At 48.0% G+C, this 22,510-nt stretch overlaps 1 protein-coding gene across 3 annotated transcripts in view; it reads left to right on the top strand.

Moving 5' to 3' along the window:
* ARHGAP26 (Rho GTPase activating protein 26) overlaps nt 1–22,510 on the top strand; it is a 1,692,117-nt gene that overhangs the window by 1,240,367 nt on the left and 429,240 nt on the right. For all 3 annotated transcript variants that reach the window (XM_085618129.1, XM_085618128.1, XM_085618130.1), the window contains exon 19: nt 9,264–9,402. In XM_085618129.1, the coding sequence (XP_085474255.1) occupies nt 9,264–9,402 (139 nt within the window). The remainder of the gene's footprint in view (nt 1–9,263; nt 9,403–22,510) is intronic.

Raw genomic sequence — 22,510 nt, 5'->3', positions numbered from 1 at the left:
AGGGCATCGTGGCTGCAGGGCCCCCCTCCCCAAGTCTCTTTAGGCTCTGGACTTGATCCCCCGGGGCTGTAAATAATGTTAAAAGGGGAGGCGGCCCCCCAGGGTAATTTGTATTTTAATTAAAGGGTAGAGGGGCTTTGCGGCCCCTCTCCCCGACCTGTTGGCTTTGCCAGTGCTTGTCGCTCGAGTCTTTACACCCCCATACTTCTTTTGCTTCCTCGCTGCAGGTTCCCCCACACTTACACCTTTACCACTCTTTTCTTTCTTCTTACGGTTTTTGTGAGACATTTTCATTTCTTTCTCTGGCGCATTGTCCCTGCAGTTCTGTTTCTCTACTAGATCACTCCGCGTATACAAGCTACTCATGCCAGTCTGCAATTCATCAACCAGTTCGCAATCGTTTTTAGGTCGAGCCTAGCGGCAGCACACATGCGCTGCTTGCTCTGCAAGGCATGCTGTATTAGGCTATGCACTATAAGCCCCGCCCACTCTCCGCCCATATTTTTAATTGGCTTGTGCCATTGTCCCTCGTGAACGCTGGCTTCCGATTCATTATGAGGCTTGGTAGTCCCTCATTGGTACTGCCTTGTCTCCTTTAGTTACCGCCCATAAGGACTGGACCTTCTACTGGTGTTGACATGCTCTGCTTTATAAGTTGGTGAGCACTATTTTCCTTAATGCACTTACCCTATTCCACACTACATCGCAGCATGCCTACTACTGTATTTATTTAAATTACTACATACTACGCGGTCCGCTTTAACTATAGCGGCCGCACTTATTCACGTATTTAATTTACGGCGCAGTCTGCTTTCAGTTTAGTGGCGCACTTATTTATTTAATTAATAGCGCGGGCCACTTCAGCGGCCTTGCACAACGTTCTTAATAAATTTATTTTTACTTTGTGTGAAGGCGCACCGTATGCGCTTTCACTTTGATATTGTCCGTGCCCCTTTGTTTAGACGCAGCTCACTGTAACCTGAATAAAAGGCATTGTCATTTACAATGCCAACCGCTTAAACGCTCGCAAAAGCGAGACTTATTGCATTGAAAATGCTTGTTACTTTTACAGTTGCTTTTTGTTTTATTCATGGAAACCTCTTTCAGTAATATGTGAAGATTTTTCCAATAGTGTGTTCTTTAAACATATAACCTTTTTTTCATGTCGCTTTGGTAGCGCAACTTTTTATACTAATTTTACTGCAAACGGGGAATATTGCTTCTCGATTATTGGATTAGAAATGAGCCCTGATTTCTGAAGGTATTTCAGTGGCGTCTGGTAAGGTGGCAGCTCTATGCAACGCTCGGCAGATAGAGAAGCAAAGTGTATTGAGGAGACATTTGCGCATTCACGATGAATCATTGACGGGGGATGAAAGTTTCTCATTTGAAGCTTGTCTAGTTTTAAAGGTGTGGACGCTTGACGAGGCTGTCAGCAACCTCTTAGCTAGCTGAAAATTGTGTTAATTAAAGACTTGGGTGATGGGTTTGAGCCCGTTATAACGTGCTGTATTCCGTTTGTCCCCACTGTAAGTGTTAAGATTTGTAACCTACATTTATTTAATAAAAGAGAAAAATTGCACTCAATATCCGGCCCCTGTTTGTTTCGACTTTACCCCTCCCTCCTCCCGTTCAACCCCCCCCCCCCCCCCCCCCCCCGCACCCCTTGCAGCACCTGGAATGCCCTGGAGTTTTCTGTGCTTCAGTTCCCCATCTTGCTCTTCAAGTGGGTGAATCCTAGTGTAATAATTTCCAGTCATGACTTTGTCAATGTTTAATGCCTTAATATATTGCTTTCATTGTTGATTAAAACTGCTCAACTTTACGGGGACGTTTAATCATTGTGAAAGTTATTTGGTGCCTTGTATACTTAAATGTGACATTTTAATTCAGCAAAGATCTCCGCTGTCAGTGCTCTGACCGCAGACAACCTTGCCGAAGAACAGGCCCCTCCTTGTGCGCACCCATTGACGTGGGCTTCGCAGGGAGAGCCAGGGCACCTGCCTCAAGGAAGCCATTGTTGGGTTGTAATCAGTCCATCTAATCATTGTTTAAATCACCGTTTTATTTGATGATCTCCGTGGGGCAGACTGAAAGAGAGCATCCCTTCGCAGCAGGAAGCTCTTGTTGAAAGATTGCACGAACAATGGAAGCGCCGCAGGGTTTCTTGCAGTACATGCAGGCTAAAACAGCGAGAGGGCCCAATCTGCAAACAACACAAGCTGTGCCACCGAGCTCCTTCAAAAACCTATTCATTTCTAGTACGTTTCCAAAGCCAAGAGTGCGGTAGCTTTTTTGCAGTCATAAGTATTTTTCTTTGAAGTTTTTATCATGAGTTGTTTAAAAGTGAATTTTGTTATGGGAGGGAGCCTACCTGAGCTATAAGATGCCCGCACATTGCCAGAGCTCTGACGTGGCTCTATCCTCAGATCTGACTCGTGGTGCAAAGACATGATCTCCGATGGCCGGCGGGAAGTGCATTCTGTCTCCTGAGGAGCTGAGTGTGACGACTGACTGCTTGGGGCCTGGACACAGAGGCAGGGCATGAAGGTCTGGCAATATCAATATTCTATGGCCTGTCTGGACTGGGAGGCTAAGAACATTGGAAAGCCAGGCCACATTCAGAGAGTGGAGAGTCTGGATCAGACTTTGAGTCCCCTGTTTGGAAATTAGCGACTGGAGGTGCTCCTACATTAAGAACGGACTGTGGCAAAAGGAGATTGCGGACGGTGGTGATGTGGCACTGGTGGAGGGGCAGCAATGGTAAGCACCCGATTTCATTCAGTAATGACGCTTAAGAACAAAAGAAGGGTCGCTAAAGGGTACAGGAAGAAATTGAGACCTTCACGGAGATCCCACTCCTAGTCTCTGGTCTTGGTCCTGGCACTGGACCGTTCCTGTGAACACCCCACTTCCCGCATTAAGAGCTTTGCTTATGTTTGGACCTGGGCTTCAACATACCAAAGAGAAGTAAAAATGGGGCATCAAGATGTCAGTTGCACTCCACCCAGATTATCAAACATTGAGCTGATTCCTCAGGTGGTTGCGGCGTGCCCCAAGTTTCCTGTGCCCCCCGTCATTGACCCCTCAGCAGATTGAGATATTTAAAGAGGCCAAAATGCCAATTTTTTTTGGGTTCCTTGCTCCCTTTGGTGCATCTTTGAGCCCCACAGAACCTCTGTTTCCTCTATTCTTGTTATTGCCAGCAGGACCCTCTCTGGCACTGTCTGTCCCCTCAGGACCTGTAACTGGACCAGTACCAACTCAGGTTCAGACTTAAAACCTGGCCCCGAGATCCACGCTAGTTCCCATCATGCCGTCACCAGTGCTGACACCATTGTTGGCAGTGAATAACCCTGTGCCGATACCCATGAACAATCCTGAACTGACGTCAACTCGAGCTCAACTGATGTGCTATGGGATTACATAAGTTCAACTTGTCATATTCCCTGCTTCTAACCAATGTCTCTACCTCATTACAGCTATTCACAGAGGCTCATTCTCTTTTTGATGCGGAATCTCACCATGTTCCAGAGCAGTGTATACCACAGGATGATAATTACTAGGAGGTTTTACACCTTGATATTCAAAATGCTAGTAGGCTTGATACCTCCCCTAAGACAGAGCTTGACTGCCACTTGGTCCACAAACGGAAGAAAGAGCCTTGTGGTGATTCAGTGGGCTGCAAGATACTAGAATTACACCTGCCCTGAATTGAGACTAAAGCAAACGTTTTAATGGAAATTCTACAACTTAGGCCATCAACATCTGAAACTTGCTCCTACTTAAAGATGCCCTCACAGATATTCAGATGGCTACCTTGTTGAATCTGTGTTCTTGCTCAGCTTTTACTATTCCCGAGGATAGACAACATAGATCAGTGCCTGGTGAACTGGATTTTCTTACCAAGCACTTCACTCCAGAGACCCTTGTTGTACAGGATTCAACAAGTAATGATTGTCAGTTCCAACCAATTTTCCAGAACGAGCATCCAAAAGGATGGACACCTTTGGCAAACGTATGTTACCTTCTGCCAGCTTGGCACTGAGATCCTCAAATGCAGTCTGTCTATGCTTATACATACATGCCTTTGGGACATGACCAGCAAGATCTTGCCAGCATTCCCCAAGGACCTTTGGGCCTCCCTGGCTCAGGTGGTACAAGACTAGCAGGGCGCGTTGACCCCTCCCAAACAATTTCCACATCAGTTCTGGAAATTTAGGGGGTACTCCATAGATCTGGTGCATAGGTAGACGCCATCTAAGCAGCAAGTGATGCAGCAAACTGCCAAGTACTTTCCAAGACGCAGACATTGACCTAGCAGGCAAGTGTGTAGGTCAGCAGAGAATCCAGTGTTCCAACTCTTCTCCCTGCTACAGCAGCCAGCAAACTGCTTTAATTTGCGCTTTAGCTGCTCATGTCCAACCAGTGGGCAGCACTGGATTCAGCACTTTCTCCCGGGCTGGTGACATCCAACAGATGTGTCTTCCAAATTGTTCAAACAGGCTATTCCCAACCTTTTCCACACTCCATATTGCTCCCACACCAGAATGGATTTCAGCAAAAGATCTGTCCAGCCTGTTTCCGGGGGTAGTCCTGTTGCTAGCTAAGAGTGCTGTAGAGATGCACCATATTCAGAGAAATACAGGGGTTGTTACTTTCAGTATTTCCTAATTCTGAAAAAGGGCAGGGGCCTCAGGCCTATCATGGACCTCCGTCCCCTCATTGCCTTCCTATGGAAATCCAAATTCTGACACCGTCTTGCATTCTATCTTCTCTGAACCCAGGAGACCCGATGGTGTCCTTGGTATTACAGGGTGTGTATTTTCATATACTTGTTCCTCATTCCCAGAGGTTTTGCCTGTGGTTCATGGTCAGCCAGGAGCAAATTCAGTTTGTCGTGCTCCCATTTAGGATCACCAGCAACCCTCTGTGTTCACGAAAGTGATGGTGGTGGTCACTGCCCATTTTCAGAGGTCCAAAGTTATAGTATTCCTGTACCTCGATGATTGGCTACTGAAGGTGTTCACGCTGCAGCCAGTCATTGACCACCTCCGGACAGTGGTTGAACTTTTAACATCATTGGATTGAACTAGAAACAAGACGATGTCTCACCTATTTCGCCCAGTGACTTCCATTCATTGAGGTGATTCTGGACATGGTGGAGGTCAGGACTTTTCTGCTGCAGCAATGAGAACAGGATATTCAGGCTATGGTGCAATGTTTCAGACATTCAGGTGAGGGTGGCTCCCTTGGCTTCTTGGCCTACTGCATCATTCTTTTGGAGCTATGCCAGAAGTCAAATGCAAGCCCTGCAGTGGAGCCTGAAATCCCAATGGACACAGCATCAAGGCTGCCTTTTCTTCTCCATCCATGTGTTAAAGGAGACTTCTCAAGATCTGTCATGATGGCTGATCGATCGCACTATGTCCTTCCGCAGTCACTCTCTCGTCCCTGCTCAGAGCTGACAGTGGCGACTGACCGATCACTACTTTGTTCAGTTGAGTTACCCAAACAATGTGAGATCAGAGGGTTCTGATCTCCATTGAAGGGCCGGCTCTATATGAACCTACTGGAGCTAAAAGCTATTCATTTGACCCTGAAGGACTTCTAGTTGTCCATCGATGGGAGGCTTGTACAGGTTCTCACAGACAACACCAATGACGAGGTACTGCAACAAGCAAGACAGAGTAGGGTCCTATACCAGAATGTTAGCACCTCTTGAGATGGTTGAAGTAGTTACCAGCCACCTGACAGCGTCCCTGAATGCCAGAGTGGACAAACTGAGCAGATGTCATCTGGTAGATCACGAGTGGCGTCTACATCCTGAGGTGGTGGAGAAGCATTATGGCTGGAATGGAACAATCAACTCCTTTTCAGCTTTCCACCACTATCTCTTCTGCCCCAAGTTCTGAAGATCAGCAACAATTGGACTCAAGTCATCCTGGTGGATCAGATTGGCTCCGGAATGTGTGATACCCAGAGCTTCTGTGCATGAATATCTGTCCTCCGATCAGGCTAAAACTACAGGATGACATCCTGCCCAGCAGCAGGACGGTCCTCCACCTTAATATATGCAACTTACACCTCCATGTGTGGAGAGTGAGCAGCAGCTTTAAATGCTTTTGATCTGCCGCGTGAGGTGGTAGATATCATCCTCACTGCAAGATGCTCCTCATGAAATATATCAAGTCTTGGACCCTGGGATAATTCTGAAATCTGGGTGATTCCCCGGACACAAACCCTTAACAAGCAAAGTTGTCAACTGCTTGTGTTTGCTTTGTTCCTAACCCAGCAAAGCCTTGCAGTGGGCACTGTAAAAAGTAACTTGAAGCCCTTTTGGCCTCTCTGCATGTACCAGACCAACTGTCCTTGTTCCGATCACCTGTTATGATGAGACAGTGTAACTCTATTTTGGTCCTGACATTCTTCATGAATGTGCCTTTCAAACCTATGCATTGCTGCTCACTGCATGTGCTGACCCTGAATACTATTTTCCTCACTGTGGTTACGTCCGCTTGCCTCATAAGTGATCTGCAGGCACTGTCAGTGCAACCTCCCTACACCATTATGTTTGGCAGGCAAATTGGTTCTGGGAACTTGGGACGGCAGTCTTATCAAAATTTGTGATTTCCTTACTTTCCAGTACATATCTCTTATAGCGTTCATTGATTCCCCCTTGCCCCTCGAAAGAGAAGAGGCTTAATCAGTTGGACCTCAGAAGAGCTGTAAGCTTTTACGTTGATCCTACCAAGAATTATCAAGTGGTTGATCAATTTCTTGTGTGGTTCTCTGGAGCAAAGAAAAGGAGGGCTGTGCAGAAGTGAACCTTGTTGGTGTGGATAGTCCTCTGCATTAAAATCTGCTGCGCACTGGTCAGAAACACCCCATGGAAGGTCTGAGGGCCCATTCCACTAGGGCCACGGTCCCGAACACTGTGTTGGTCATTAACGGAGGCAGTTCCTGTTCTTGATATCAGTCACGCAACAGCAAGGGCATCGGTTCAGATGTTAATGAAGCACTAGTGCCTTGACAGCCATGTCCAGCACAAAGGACACTTCCTGCAAGACTTTTTGGTCTAAGTCCACTCCAGAGACTCTCTCCCTAGGTATGTAGTGCTTTGTCATCTGAACCAAGATGAGAGATGTGCGTTTACGAGTATTCATCAGAAGGACACATTACTTTCCTTTGGCAATGTCTTTTCTGGAGGTTATTCTAATTACAAATTTCTCACTGTTCTCCCCCCCCCCCCCACACACCCACTTTCTCACTCTGTGGAGTGACCTAAACATCTAAGAAGTCCCAAGTTAGTACTCAGCACCCTGTTACCAAAAATTGTTAATGACCCTGTGTTTTAGTGTGCAGAATGGGAAAAGAGAGGAATCTGATTTTAGCACTCAGGGGGAGCTCATTTGTAGTTCAGCTTACTCACTTCTGGGGCCCATAACTGGTGCATGTGAGCAGTACTATGGGAACTTTTTCTGGCTCGAATCTGGCACTTGGGTGGCATTCTAAGCATTACAGAAGGTAAATCACTTTGTCATCGGGTAGAGACTTTTAGCCAAAGATTCTTACCAAAGAATATTCCCCAGGTGATAGACGATATGATGTGAAAGTTTTTGAGCAGTACCCCTGCACGCCTGTAGGGGGTGAAATTTGGCTCTGCGTCGGTGCCACACCAGAAATGACGTGCTTGATACCTATATAGGCGCCAGCCACCCCAGCACGCTGACGTCTGTTATTTCCTTTACGCACCAGATAGCTCTGACCTGTGAAGAGCTACTTTCAGTATTTATCTGACTGGCTTTTTTCTCGACTTTTATCAAACCCTTATTTGAGAGATTTGCTCTCCTGGTGTGACAGGATGTCTCCAAAGAAACCGGATGGTTTCAAACCATGTGATGCCCACACGGGCAGATGTCTGTGGCAGACCCACACTTGGTTTCTTTGTGGTGCTTGGAAAGGGACCACGACTCCATGACCTGTGATGACTTTTGTGTCATGCACCTGAAGGCACATAGGGAGTGATCCCTCAAGCTCCTAACCCGCAACTCTTGAGTGCCCGGGACTGTTTGCAGAACTTCTCCTTGAGGTAGTCGTCCCGCTCAAAGTCTTAGGAAAGTCCCACAAACATAAGAAGTTGAAAAAGTCCAAAAGGTCTTCGACTTTGCTGTACCCATCAAAGTATTCTGCTGAGGCTTGTGAGTTTCGGCACTCAAGGTTTCGCACTTCAATGAACCCAGAGTCATGGTCTTCTCTGCGCTTCCCTGACTTTTCTGGAACCGGAGCGACCCCCGCCCAGCTTAAAGAATTTTACGAGGCCATGCGTCTCATATTTGGGCAGTCCAGCCCCTCTGGCCCCAGAGGCTCAGGAGGGGCCCCCCACTGGATCCTCACCGGCGGGTTTGCTCTTGGCACAAGTCAGAACCCATGGTCGTGCACGCCTCGCTGGTCATACTTGAACACATGAAACGTTGCTTATTGATTGTAAAAACGGTTGTGTTTTTTAAATCTCCGCATATTACGGTGGTGCTTTTCAGTAAATCTGGTTACATGTGGCTGTAATCATGGTGCTTCTCTTCTACATATTATTTTTGTTTGCCCGCTTGCTGTATCTTTTCCTTCTGTTGGAGTTGCAATAGTGGTTTGGAAGAATGCCTGGTAAAGAGAAAGGTCTGGGTCACGGTAAGTAATGGGGATCCTGCGGTTTAGGTGTTGTGGTCATCTTAAGTGCACCAGGGACCCATTTGAAGCATGATTTAATCCCAGTTCTACCATCAACTCCTTTCTGCAGCAGAGTTGGGAATTTGAGTCCGGCATTAATTGTGCACCCCACAGGTATTTTGTTTTCCTGTCTGTTTTTTTGCCAGGCAAATCCTGGCTCAAATCATACAGAGAAATGTTCGAAATCTGAGTTTCTGCAACTTCGTATTGAAAAAAAACATGCACAGGTAACCAATTATTCCTCATTCTGGGGGTCGAATGGTAAAAACTGAATGAAGTGCAAAGTGCAGTACCCCGTGTAACTGGTGTTTACTGAATGCGCAGCTCACACCTAGATTTGTGTGAGAATCAAAATGGGGTTCCAAGTTATGAAATTTCAAGGCAGCCTTGTACTGTTGTAGGCTATCTAGACTAGTGTTCAGTCAGTGTCACGCTCCATAAAACCGCCTAAGAGGAGTCGTAAGTTCAGATGTACCTTTTATCAAGGAGACACCCAGCTTGGAACCATCTAACTTCTTGCATCTTTCTTCTCTTACTAGATATTTACCACAGTGCCGGAGGCACCACAAGCAAATTCGCATCTTCTTTTAGCACGTAAGCGAAGTACCGACTCGAAGCCTCCCTCCTGCAGCGAACGCCCGTTGACGCTCTTCCCTACTTTGTCCACCTCAGAGAAGCGTAAGTTTCACAAATACTGCACAGTGTACAGTGCCCTGGGTTACTGTTGAGTTGAATATGGGAGGAGGGCTCCATCTTTCTGATCTGGGAAAGTTATTTGGTGCCTAAGTTTTAGAACTTCACTTGTCTGACCTGGTTAATGATAAGACAGCATGACCACTGTTCATTCAGTTTGCCATAACAATGCTATCTCTCGCACGCTCTCTCGCTCTCTCTCTGTCTTTCTCGCGCTCTCTTTCTCTCTCTAGCGGGCTTTTTCTCTCTCGGGCGCTCTCTCTCTCTCTCTCTCTTTCTCTCTCTCTCTCGGGCTCTCTCTCTCTCGGGGGCTCTCTCTCTCGGGGGCTCTCTCTCTCGGGGGCTCTCTCTCTCGGGGGCTCTCTCTCTCTCGGGGGCTCGCTCTCTCGGGCTCGCTCTCTCTCGCGCTTGCTCTCTCTCGCGCTCATACACTCATCCTCGGAGTCCCGCATGAACAGGGCAGCTTTCAAATACCCCGATTCTACTTTGTTCCACTTATAGAAAGACCTCTCCACTCTCTAACCTGCTGCTGCTACCTTGTGTGACTGGCAGGGACGCTGTATATACCCAGAGCATGTCAGAACACTGAACCTCTAATATCTGAGGTCATTACACAAGTCACTTCATGACTTATGGGGAGAGGATGTGGCCTTACGGCCAGTGCTGCAGACTGTAGAACCAGGTTCGAGCCTCAGCGTCGGCTTAATATCCTGTGATTCTGGACAAATCACTTCATCTCCCTATGGCTAAGAAGTTAATGAAATTATCCAATTGTCACCAAAAATATATTTTTTTTTTTATGTGAGCGGAGAGGCATCTGATGCTGCATTAAAGGTAGCCTGTTCTCAAGTGAGATCCTACCCCTCCACCCTTCCCGTAGCCCACTCCACGTTTTGAACCCACCCTACAATTCCAGGGGTAAATGATCTCCCACCTCTTCACTGCCCCTTGATTGGCCAATATGAGTTCCTTTCTCACATGCGGGCACTTGTTTGCTTCCTTGTTTCAGAATTACCCCCAGTAGACCGATTTTAGGACTGGCCGTGTCTGTTTTCCCAGTCATTTTCCTACAACAAAGTGCTACCAGAGCTGGAAATTGTTTTTCTGAAAACCCACAGTTTTGGTAGAAAGGGGCAGTCAGGAGAGTGCTATGTGGGCCGGAGTCACGATAAAGCGTAAAGAACATCAGCAAAGTTAATAAAAGTTATTTTTACAAACTACCTCAGAAGAAATTGACGACATTAACAGATTTATTCTAGGCAAAGAAGCCCGCCGAAGGACACGCGTGCAATGTGCTGTTTTGATGCGCGGCGTGAATGGGCCGCACGATTGGCAGTGTTTCAAACAGCTTTATATAATAACTTCTTAAATTATCTAGAAACGGCCTTGGATTTAGCAATAATGCGTGTGCCAGCGCATCTCTTCCTCAGCATTACGGGGAATGTTTTCCTTGTTCCTATGACGACTCGACACACATGGGCCTGGCTGGTCACGTGCCAAATTGCGAGCCTGCTGCAACCTTTGCTGAGGAGCAGTGCACCACTGCAGACTGTTGAACTCATCTGAACCCTCCAGTGCATCGTCAGTGCGGGTCTTGGACCCCGACCGCAGCACGGCATGGCAGCGGTTAACTAGGAAGAACTGATATCATTGAAAACGGCCCATCTTCGGCGTTCAGGCATCCGCCCTCAGCTGCCAGGCTTCGAGGTGGGCACCACACATTTCCTAGGAACAGGCAAGCAGAAGCGGTCCAGTGGTTTGACTTGGCACCGTGTACTGGAGGAGTCCAGCCACCGAGAGGCCTGTTATGTAAATCACAACACGGAAGGCACCTAAAACGTCAACAAGACACTTGAACATTCTAGCAGAGTTCTTTATCTAGCATATTTCTGTTTCGATGTAATACATTAGATAACACATATTTGAAAGACATTTATTAAAGTTCACAGTTTCTACACGCAATCTTAGATATAGTTAAGTAAGAACGCTCTGACCATGTTACAACGAGTCCATCTATACTTGTGTGTATGTGTATATATATATATATATATTTTACGTATTTAACTTCTTCAAAACTATGCAGTTATGGAAAATGAAATCTATAAATCAAGTGGTTTGGGCTGTTTAGTTCAAGGATTCACATTGGTCATGCATGCTGTAATTTTCTAGTTCTGCTTAATAATAAAATCAGTTGGTTTGGTCAAGATCACACAGTGTGCCTTATAGGTCTGCCCTGAGCCAGACTGTTCATTATCAGGCCGATAGTCTTGTTTTTTTTTGTGTCTGTTCTGCATACAATTTAAACTGAAATGTTGATGGAAGGCAAGAAAGCATATTTTTAATTTATTTATGCACTTACGGTGTGAAAGCAGCTCTCCTTCTTTTAGCAAGATGTTTTCTTAAGAGAGGCTGCAGCTTGCTGTTCAGTTGGAATCCACATCTGAGCCAGCATGTGGCCTATGTCCTGTGCCATGCTCAGACCTGCCTAGCCTCAATCGCCAATAGTCGGCAGTGGCATAATGCAAAATGATGGGGCCCGAGTCTTCCATATCACACAGATATTCATTTCTCTGAGTGAATGGGGCCCCTGAAGGGTTGGAGACCTTCGAAGCGGTGGCCGTCCTGTCCTGCAGGAGTTGATAGTGTTTACATTACGCCCCTGGTATGAGGTCGTGTGAGAGCATGGCCATGGGCGTTCGCGGGCGCTCTTTGAAAAGGAGGCAGACAGATGGACCAGTTCTGTATCTTACAAGCTTGTCACCTTCATTGCTTTGTGGACCTGTCACTCATGCAGCCGTAATTAATCTTTCTGATAGTGAGTTCTGGCCGAAGATTCCTCCTCACCTTTTAAATACTCCCCAGGAGTTAGATGCGTAAACTTTTTTTTTGCAGTACCTCTGCGTGCCGGAAGGTGGCGCCATGTGACTCCCACTGACGCCGTTCCGGAAATGACATGCAGGGCCAATAGAGGCGCCACTCCCACTCACTGAGAACAGTTTCTTTCTTTCTGCATCTCTAGATGCTGATCTGGAGCTTCTCTCATCTGAGAGTGCTTTTGTCAGCTATTTCTCCAAATTGCCCACAGTGTGCAAGGGATGTCAGTCCCTAAGATAACAGGTTTTAGGCTCTGTAAGGACTGTCTCAAACAGATGCCGGTGACAGACTCTACCATGTTTACTGTGTGCTCCGGCCACAACTCTAAAACATGCGGGGAATGTGCGTCAAGGAACATGAAGGCCATCAGGGACTGCAAGGCGAAACATTATGTTGCCAAGTACAAGACGCAGCACCAAACTGATCCAAGCAGTGGCGTAACACAAAATGAGACCCCCTTGCAGAATGTGAGAAGCGGCCCTACATTTCCCATTTATCACAGATATTTATTGGGCTTGGGTCGAATGGGGGCCCCATTGACAGGCTGGGTGCCACCTGAAGTGTTGGGACCCGCCCCCCCCCCCCATCATCACAGGGCTACAGTGTATGTTACACTCCTTGCTCGAAGTCGTGCTCCAAGGTGAAAGCTCTTTCCCGGTCCCAAAGTCAGCGCAGCCGCTCTCGGGACCAGTCTTCGTTGTGTTCCAAATCTTCAGGTAAGCATAAAAAAAAATAGGAAGTTGAAACGGAGTTTCACACCTTCACACCATTCCCACTCCCCTGATGCAGCTCCTGGCAGCGCCAACGCCTTCTTCCGAAGTTGGCTGGCTTCGGAGCAGATTCTGCAGCTGGTTGTGACACAGCCCAAGTTTTCGGGGCCTTCAGCCATGCCTCGCCAAATCGAAGAGTTTTGCTTAGCAATTCTCTGGTTCTTCGGTTCTTTACCAACGCCCTCTGGTGCATCTTCAGTCTCCTTGGAGCCGACAGTCCTATCACCTGGATTGCTACCGGCTGGATCACTACATTGCCAGCTCTACGCCATGTGCCAATTTTGCTCATAACTTCAGTACCGACACCGCCCTTGGCACCCTTACCCAATCCAGGCCTGGGCATGTCGACTCCAACTTTGCAGCACGAAGAGATAACACAGATTGTCCTTTTCGGCACTGAATCTGGCCCAAATTCAACAAATATCTCAACCAAATCCGACAAAGGTTTTTGCTCTCGCCTTGCCACCAGGCAGGCAACACTCCTTGCATTTTCTTTTTGGCACAAACTCCTGATCAGTGGTGAGTTCACTCAGTCCTATGCCGCTGACAATTGAAATGAGTACTTGCAAGATGCTAATGGACTAGACACTTCTCCGGAATCCACCTTTTTCTTCCATCCTGGCCCAGCGACCGAAGAATCTGCTGCCTACGCTATGGTCATGCACAGGGTGGCTGAAGACCTCCACCTTCAGCTCCCCACTATGGAGGTCAAAACTAACATACTGACCGAAGTCCTGAAGCCTGGCCAGACTACTTCTGAGCTTCTCCTCCCATTCAATGAGCCCTTGAGGGATTCCGTTCTAGGGGCTTGAGCTAAACCATGTACTGGCCCTTGAGTTAACCAGCAAATTAACAGGTGCCATTGCCCTGTTCCAGGCGAACAGACTTCTCTGTCAGCACTCCTCTCCAGAGAGTCTTGTGGTGCAAGCTTCCAGTATCTGGACCAACATTTTCCCTGACTGTGAATCTAAGAGTCGAGACTTTTGAAAAACACTTGTTCTCCGCTGATTTGGTTCTGCGGTCAATCAATGCCTCTCGCCCTTTAGGTCTCATAGGCACAACTCCTCCCTGATGAACTGAAAGACCTTTGACCTGTTTTCTCACAGGCCATCCTGGATGGTTGTGATGTAGCTAAGTTCACAATTTGTTGTGGCTTCGATACCACTGTCTCCATTGGGCTTGCCATAGGCACTATTGTCGCCATCTGCTGCTTGCGTAGCTATAATTCACTGGGTTATCGGTCGACATCCTGTCCTCCCTAATGGACAAGCCGTTCGATGAAACTTGCTGGTTCGGGCACAAGGCAGACTCTGCCTGTGAACAATTCAAAGAGAGTACCGCTACCGCTCACTCTCTTGGCCTATCCGCCCAGTCTCACCAGCCACACTTCCACCATTCTTTTCATAGCTTCAGCAGAGGCATTCTGTACTGGTAGCCTACCCCATCCCAGCAGGAGAACCTACCAGTTTCTCAGGAGAGGCCCTGATGACCACTGCCCCCGAGGCCAAGTCTGGGTGCCCGCTCTGTCCACCATCTGCCTCCCCTCCCCCAGCCCATCTGCAAAGCCAATTTAGTGTACCCTTGCAGGGCTGCAGACACCCGGTGGGATGCAGAATCCACTGATTCTTTCCAGGCTGACAAGCGACCACATCGGGCAGGTTGGTCCTCTGAACTGTGGGATTGGGGCAATCGGACAGGTAAGTAGCAGCGGCTTGGGGACCAGTTTACGGGGGTTGAGGCAAACACCAAGCAGGGCTCAAAGCAGCATCAACACTGCACCACCAACGGCACAGGGGCAGCTGTGTTCAGCGTGCCCACACAGTGACGGGCACCCAATGCAAAGCAATGGAGAAAGGCCCAATAGGGCAAGGGCTCAGGCCAGTCGAATGAAACCATAAACTGGACAGGTAAGTTGCGATGTTAGGGGATGTAGGGTCACCTTTGGTCCTCTTCGCCAAGGCCCAGGGTGGACAGGTGCAGGGGTGTCTTTCGGTGTTTGAAATGGCTTACCAGAGCAGGTTGCGGTTGGGGTCTCAGTGCAGAGGATAACCAGAACAACACTAGAGATAAAGGAGCCCCTCAGTCTTGTGCCCATTTTAATGGTCACTGCAAAGGAGAGTAAACCTCTGCAGTTTATGTGCAAAATGAGGGCCTAATCAAGTCATTTAACCGTTAAAGTGAAGTCTGAACCCAGTCCAAGCTTTTCCAGCATCTGGAAGGGGTAGCCACATTGAACATGGTAAATGGCATTTCCCATGTCTAGCAAAATGGCGAGAACCTTTTCCACATTATCTTTATTGTCCCACAGCAAATAGGAAAGTGTTGGCAGGTGATTCTTCAAGCAGCTCATCGCAAGTATCTTGAACAGGATCCTAATAACCACATCTATAGGGTAAACCGGCCTATAATTCCCTTAATCCAGGCAGTTATTTCCGTCCGTAGGCCGTAATGTGAAGATAGTGTTATTGGAAATTAGGCCCTATGGTCTGCTTCCTTGATGGCTTTAGGGGGAACTAGACCTTACTTGCGTTGCAAAATTCCCTCAGAGAATCCATCCTCCATAGGGGACTTGCAAGTAAGCAGGGCTGAAATTGCCAAGTCATCCTCCTCCAGCTTTATACCCCACTCAGAAGTTCCATGCCTCATCACTTAGAGTAGGTAATTATAAGGCCTGCATAACTTCTCTTTCACGTGACCTCGCCTCACCTCCTGTAGAATCATACTGTTTTTCATAGAACTATACAAGTCTCCGCCATGTCCTCTGGATGCAGTACCATTGTCATCCTAAATTAAGGGTATGGTGAGTTGGGGCTCTCTCTGTCTCACCTGGTGCTCCCTCTGTCTCACCTGGTGCCCCAGCAGCCTGTTGGTATGCTTGACAGTGTTGTCTATATTTGAGTGTAGTTAGTTCTATTTCAGCCGCATTACTATACGAACGGTTGTGAAATAGTTTCACTGCTTCCAGGCTGCCTAGTAATGTCAGATCCATTTAATAACCAGATTCCTGATTTTCCTTGTTCTAACAGGGAGTGCTCTTCCACACCTTTTGATTTTTGAGTACCGAGTCCCTCATCCTCTGCCCCTAACATGTTGCCTTGCATGCAGTGCATGGAAGTTGTACAGAAACTGTTGGGGTGTTATTGTCCTTTTAATTAATTCATAGATAATAGTTCAAAATGTGCATATCTTCTTTGAGCTTATAATAGTTGACTTGAATTCTCCAATAAGATGGGGCATAGTGAATTGTCCCAACTGCAAATTCAATTGTACAGGGGAGTGATTAAGATGTTGCCTGAAATAATTTCTACATCCTGCAATTTGTGAAGATCGCCCACCAGCAGAAAGTAATCTAATTGAGAGAGGGTCCTATGCATGGGCGACAGGAAGGTATATTCCTGGTCTTGTTTTAACATCCACATTTCTACTTAGTTACAGTCAGTAGGCAGATCTCGTAAGACCACTCTATCCTGTCCACTGTTACCATGTAGGCAGGCCTTTTAATGTTCAGTGCGGTCCGAGACCAAGTTCCAGTCTCCTCAAATGAGTACTCTTATTCTAACAAATTTGAGGAAGAGCTAAACTTTTTCTCTGGGCATTGGGTAAATAGAAGCCTATTGTTAAAGTCTGTCCCCTAGCCATTAGCTTAGTAAAAGCATATTATCCCTCAGGGTCTACCTAAGACTGACTGTTTCCCATACTGAAATAGTCATCCCATTCACCTTGGTCCCACCCACTGCGGTGTTATCTAAGTGTATATGGATGATGCCAGTTACTCTACGTATTACGGCCGTTTTTCATTTTATCCCCTTTCTATGGAGGTAAGTTGGTCTCTTGAATCAATACAATGTCAGCCCACTTACTGTTCAAAAAGTGTAAAACTTATTTTCCTTTGCATGTAACTTTACAAGCCATTAACATTAGCATTCATGGTCAAAATACGTAGTTGATGTGATAGTGAGCTCCTATCCCTTAAACTTCTAATTTTGGGAGGGTTGATGTCCATATAGTGTTAGGTGCCCAATCAGGGGGCTGCGTGGACTACTTACATGTGAGGGTTGAGGGGGGAGCAAGAGAGGAAGGGGGGCATACCTGATACTGTGTTCCTAAGAGTAAAACTGGGAAGAAAAATGGAATCCTAAGCCTCTGGTACCCATCTATAGCCTAAACTAAACACCAGAGTTCTCAAACTATGAACTTTAAACTTTAATATGCAGTCAGAACTCTCACCTCGAGCGAACAAGAGAACACCAGGTTTAATACAACCTTAAACATTCCATGGGAGATTTAAAACTATGTTAGAAAATGGAAAAGTATCATAGGGGTTGTATGCCTCCCTGTCACCATCTCACACACCCCTCAATTCAAGATTGATAAAGGTGGATGCATAGTGCTGGTGATATCAGATCAGTACTCTGTCTTGCACTCTGTTGTTCAAAGGAGACTGATATTAGTCCCTCCCCTAGAGTAGAGGTTCAGTCCCTTTTTCCAGACCCTTGCTGTCTGAACGCCATGATGCGAGCTCCTTTCACGCCTTGTGAATCTGCTGCAGAATGTCACTCCTGCCAGGATTTCTGATGCATTGTGCAGCAGTGGTGCCCTCCTGAGGCTCATCCTTATCTACCGTGGAGATATTGATGTGATCAAGGAAGTCTGCCAGCTCCACGGGCTCAAAAAATTCTGTCTTAATATTTACAATAACAATCATAACAGCCAGTTCCAGCAGACCATATTTTATACTCTCATTTATCAGTCAAGTTATTAGAATTTCTAACATTTGATAGCAGGTTCCTGGAAAAAGTCTGCTGCCACTTGAATCATCATGCCTGCGAAGTTTAAAGGACACCCACCATCACCTGCAGAATAGCGTAAACGTGCTGTTGTTGCAGAATGTAAGCTATTACTGATCCATTTGAAGATTGTCTGTCTCCACATCCAAGTCTGTGAGCTCTTTGGAATTCCAACGACTCTCAATCAATCGTAAGCAATTGTGGAAAGAAGTTGTTGAGAAAGGAAAATAAATAGCTTTTTTCCAGCTGATCTCGAATGTCATATAGGCGACTATTTTCTGATGGATACTTGTAACTGCAGATTCCTCAACTTGTGAATATCCTAAGGCACCTGGCTGAATCTGGAAAATTCATAGCAGTGCTCTGGCAGATGCACCATGTAATTCTGTGTTAACACCGTTCTGCTCCGGAAGTAATGAGTCACATATAAGAGCCACCCATGCATGTTGATGTCCTTTCCTTTCTTTCCACACCTTCACGTGCACATCTGGAGCTCTACTACTAGTTTTTTTTTACTTGTGAAGAGATGTTCCTTCAGAAAAGGTTCCAGAGCTCAAGGGATGTCGCCACCTAAGACTACAGGGTTTAAGCCTTGTATAAACAGTTGCAAATAGATGTGTCTGACAAATCCCAATGAGGCCTGGCTTTGTGTCCTAGGCTCATTGGACATCTCCAAGGACTGCAATGACAGTGCCAGACGAACCTGAAAGGCATGTGAGATTTAGAGTCTCCAGAAGGCAAAGCACAGGAAGTTTAGAACACGGACCCACTCCCAAAGTCGTTCCCTAGGCAAATCTTCCTTGAGGTCGAAGTCTTCAGGTTAGTCAAAGAGGAAACATAAGAAGTCCAAGTGGGACTATGCCCCTTCCCCCCACTCTCTAGAGAATGCACAAAGGCATCACTGTGCCTTTCGGTCTCACTCCCATTCCACCAAGGAGCTGATTCCATCCCTCGTCCTGATACACCCCGAGTTCCAAAGCCCATCTGTGATATTTCAGAAAGTCAAAGCCTTTCGAGAATCTATGCTGTGCATTTTTGTCACACTTCTGGTTCCCTCCAGTGCTCCTCCAGGCCCCAAGGTTTCTCAGGATCCCCCAGCTGGGTTACTGCATGTGAGTCGATCCTCGGTGCCATTTGGGCCCCTAGAACACGCTTAGGGTTCTACATCAGTGTTGGGCTTGGGACCACAACCCACGTGAGCCCCTCGAAATTTGATGCTGGCACGAACGCCACTAGCACAACTTAATGTGTTTCTGGCTCCTAGCCAGCTTCAGCTCGGCTGTGACCACATCCAGATCTTGATATACAGCAACCTATATTGAACCATTCAGACTCTGGCATGATTCCACTATGGCGCAGTCGCTCATACACATTACACCAGCTCATAGTCAGCCTTATGGAGATGACAATGGTGGGAATGGAAATGAATTTGCCTCACCTTTGACAGTTACAGAAGGCCGTTGGGTTTTACACCTCACCTGACACTGAGCTGGTTCCCCAACTGGACACGTAAGAGAAAAAAGCTATTCTTTTGTGACTGTTATCAGGACGACTACTGAGGTCTCATCTCCACCTCTCCACTATGAAGTCTTAGAGCAAGCATACTCCTGCAGGTTCCACAGCTTGGCCAGGCACCAACTGAACCTCTTTTGCCCTTCAATGAGGTTCTAACTGGCAAACTGCTGGGCATTTGGGCTAAACCATGCACCCAGCCAACCGAGAAATCACCCATCAGCACAGACCTGCCCCAGGCGACCCAGAGGTTCTGACCCAGTATCCTTCCCCCAAAAGTTTGATGGTGCAGGTATCCATGAGTAGAGTGAACCCTAGCACTTTACCAGTCACTCCCTTTTAAGGGAAGTCAAAACAAGTTGGATACCTTAGGCAAGTGTACGTTCTTTTCAGCAAGCCTTCCCTTGAGATCAGTTAATGTGAACTGCTCTATTTGACGTTATCCCAATGCAGTTTGGAAATTGGTAGGTGATGACTAACCTGCAGTCCCCGAAGACTTGCAGGCTCCCTTAGCCCAAACCATTCAAAATTGTTGAAATGCAGCTAAATGTCTCTCACTGAACCCTGAACACCACGGATTGTCTAAAGGGTTATATGATCTAACATGGTGCTTCGACTGTAAACATGGATGAGGTTTACGGGCTTCTCCGGGGACGTCCAGGTGTTTTTTATGTACATGCTTTTCAGTGGCTCCTGCTTGATTTTCAAAAAGGCTGTAAAATGATTTAAAGAAAACCTAGTGGAGCACATTATCGTGGTTTTTCAGCGCAAATCCGTTGGTCCTAACAGCAATTTTGCCCTTTTAGGGGATATGATGGTGGTGTATAGACCGTGCCAGCCGCCATCACCTGCACAATAGGTTTCGCAGCGTTTTTGCAGTCCAGCAGTGGCTCCAGCAGACAGGATATCAGGAACAGTGTTCCTCCCAATCTTCTGCCTCTTCAGCAACACCATAAAACTTAATCTGAAAAAGACACATTAGTGATAGATTCCTTACCTTAGAATATCCCCAGGCGTCAGAATGGATCCGGAAAGTTTTTCGTCAGCAGTACCCCTGCGCGTTGGTAGGCGTCGTCATGCGGCTCCGCGTACATCGCTGGCGTCGGAGCGGCCGAGATGACGTCGTCGGAGCTACTTAGACGTGCCCACGCGTGCGTGCATCAGTTCTTTCTTTTTCTGCGCCAGCAAGCGCAGATCCGAGAGAGATCGGTACCCCTGGTTAATATTTTAACTTGGTTTCTGAGAACTTGTTTCTCTCTTTTTGTCGAATACTCGACTCCTGGTGTAGTAGGGATGACCAGGTTTAAGTTCTGTAGGGCCTGCCGTCGGAACATGTCGGTGGCGGACCCGCACAACGTGTCTCTTCTGCTTGGGGCACGCCCATGACCTCGAGGCGTGGCCCGTTTGTCGGGCCATGGCGCTGAAAGCTTTGCAGGAGCGTTCCCAAAAGTTGTTGGAGGTCCGACAATCGGTTCCATGCCACCCGTGGTCCCGCTTCCATGGGAGGTTGAGTGACCAGTCGCGAAGCCGACACAATCGGTCGTCGGATTCGGGACAGGTAAGTCTCAGCGTCATAAGAAGTCGAAGCAGCGACGTCACTCTTCGTCTACCCCTCACCGGTCACGGGACGCGGTGGAGGGGGCAAGCGGTTACTCCCCCACGGCTCCAATGGAGCCTCCGTTGTTGCCTGCGGCCTACCTGCTCTTCCCGGGCCCCCACACGACTTCGGACGAAATACAGGTCTTTCTGTTGGCCATGGGCCGTTTGTTCGTCCCATCGGGTCCCTCCGGAGCGACTTCGGGGCCCGTTGGGTGGTTCTGCCCCCGTGCCACCACCTTTGGCCCCGGCTACGCCGGCACGATCCCCTGCGGCTCCGGCCTCGGCGCCGAACACGACTCCGGACTGCGTTGATCCTGGATTGTTCTACTACCCCCCAATACCAATTCCAGGTGGGGAGTTTTTCCCATTTCCCCGGGCACCTTGTCCTTACCGGCCTCTTCCACAGCCGGTGGATGAAGGGGAGTACTGGGAGGGGTCTGAGGACCCTTTCGCAGCTCAATGCGAGGATGAACCGGACTGGGAGGGTGATATGGAAGGTCCAGGCGATCTGGATTTCTCTCCGTACCCTGTCCCCGTCTTCCGTGGCTACGGAGGAGGTTGTGACTCTTTCTGTGGTGTTGCAAAGGGCGGCTGAGGCTCTTAACCTCGAGCTCCCTTCTGTGGCTATCAGGACCAATCTCCTGACTGAAGTATTGCAGCCAGCGTCTTCCTCTGCAGAGCCGCTGATGCCCTTCAACGACGCCCTTACTGACATCCTGGTAAGCACCTGGAACAAACCTAACACAGGGCTTCCTGTGGATAAGGGTGAAGCACGCCGCCATCGCCCGGCGCCTGGCGACCCCAGCTTTCTCACACAACACCCGACACCTCAGAGTCTGGTTGTCCAGGCCTCTGCCTCTCCAAACGCATTCCCTTCTGCTCCTCCGGACAAGGAATCTAAGAAACTGGAGCAATTTGGGAAAAAGATTTTCACTTCTGCCAGTTCTGGATTGCGGGCGGTGAATACCTGTTGGGCCGCTACTCACATTCTGTGTGGGACACCGTGCACAGGTGCTGCCTCAGTGCCATGTAGAAGCTTGGGCGGTGCTCTCCCAGGCCATTACCGAGGGGAGAAATACTGCCAAATTCACTCTCCGTTGTGGACTTGACATGGCTGACTCCCTCGGCAGAGCTCTTTCCACAACGGTGGCGCTCCTCCGTTACGCTTGGCTCCAAACTACTGGCTTTTCCGGGGATGTCCAGAACACTCTGTTGGACATGCCCTTTGATGGCACACGCCTCTTTGGTGTCGAGGCGGATAGCACCCTAAAACGCTTTAAGGATTCTCTGGTTACGGCCCAGTCCTTGGGTGTCACCACCATGCGCGCTTCCTCGGGGTCTGCTTTTCGCTCCTTTCGAGGTCAGGATCAAGGCGCCCAAGCGCGTTCCTTTCAGAACCGCCGGCCAACGCAACTGCAACCTCAGAGCAGCCGCGGTCGTGGGGCCTGCCGTGGTGGGTCCCAGGGCCAGCGGGTGGATCAATCCACCACCGCCCCTGCCACCACCACCTCAAAACCTTCCTTGTCCAGTGTTTCAGGCCCACCGGACGCC

Source organism: Triturus cristatus, chromosome 7, assembly GCF_964204655.1.
Source record: "Triturus cristatus chromosome 7, aTriCri1.1, whole genome shotgun sequence".
NCBI lineage: Eukaryota > Metazoa > Chordata > Amphibia > Caudata > Salamandridae > Triturus > Triturus cristatus.
This window is presented reverse-complemented; position numbering and strand designations above follow the sequence as displayed.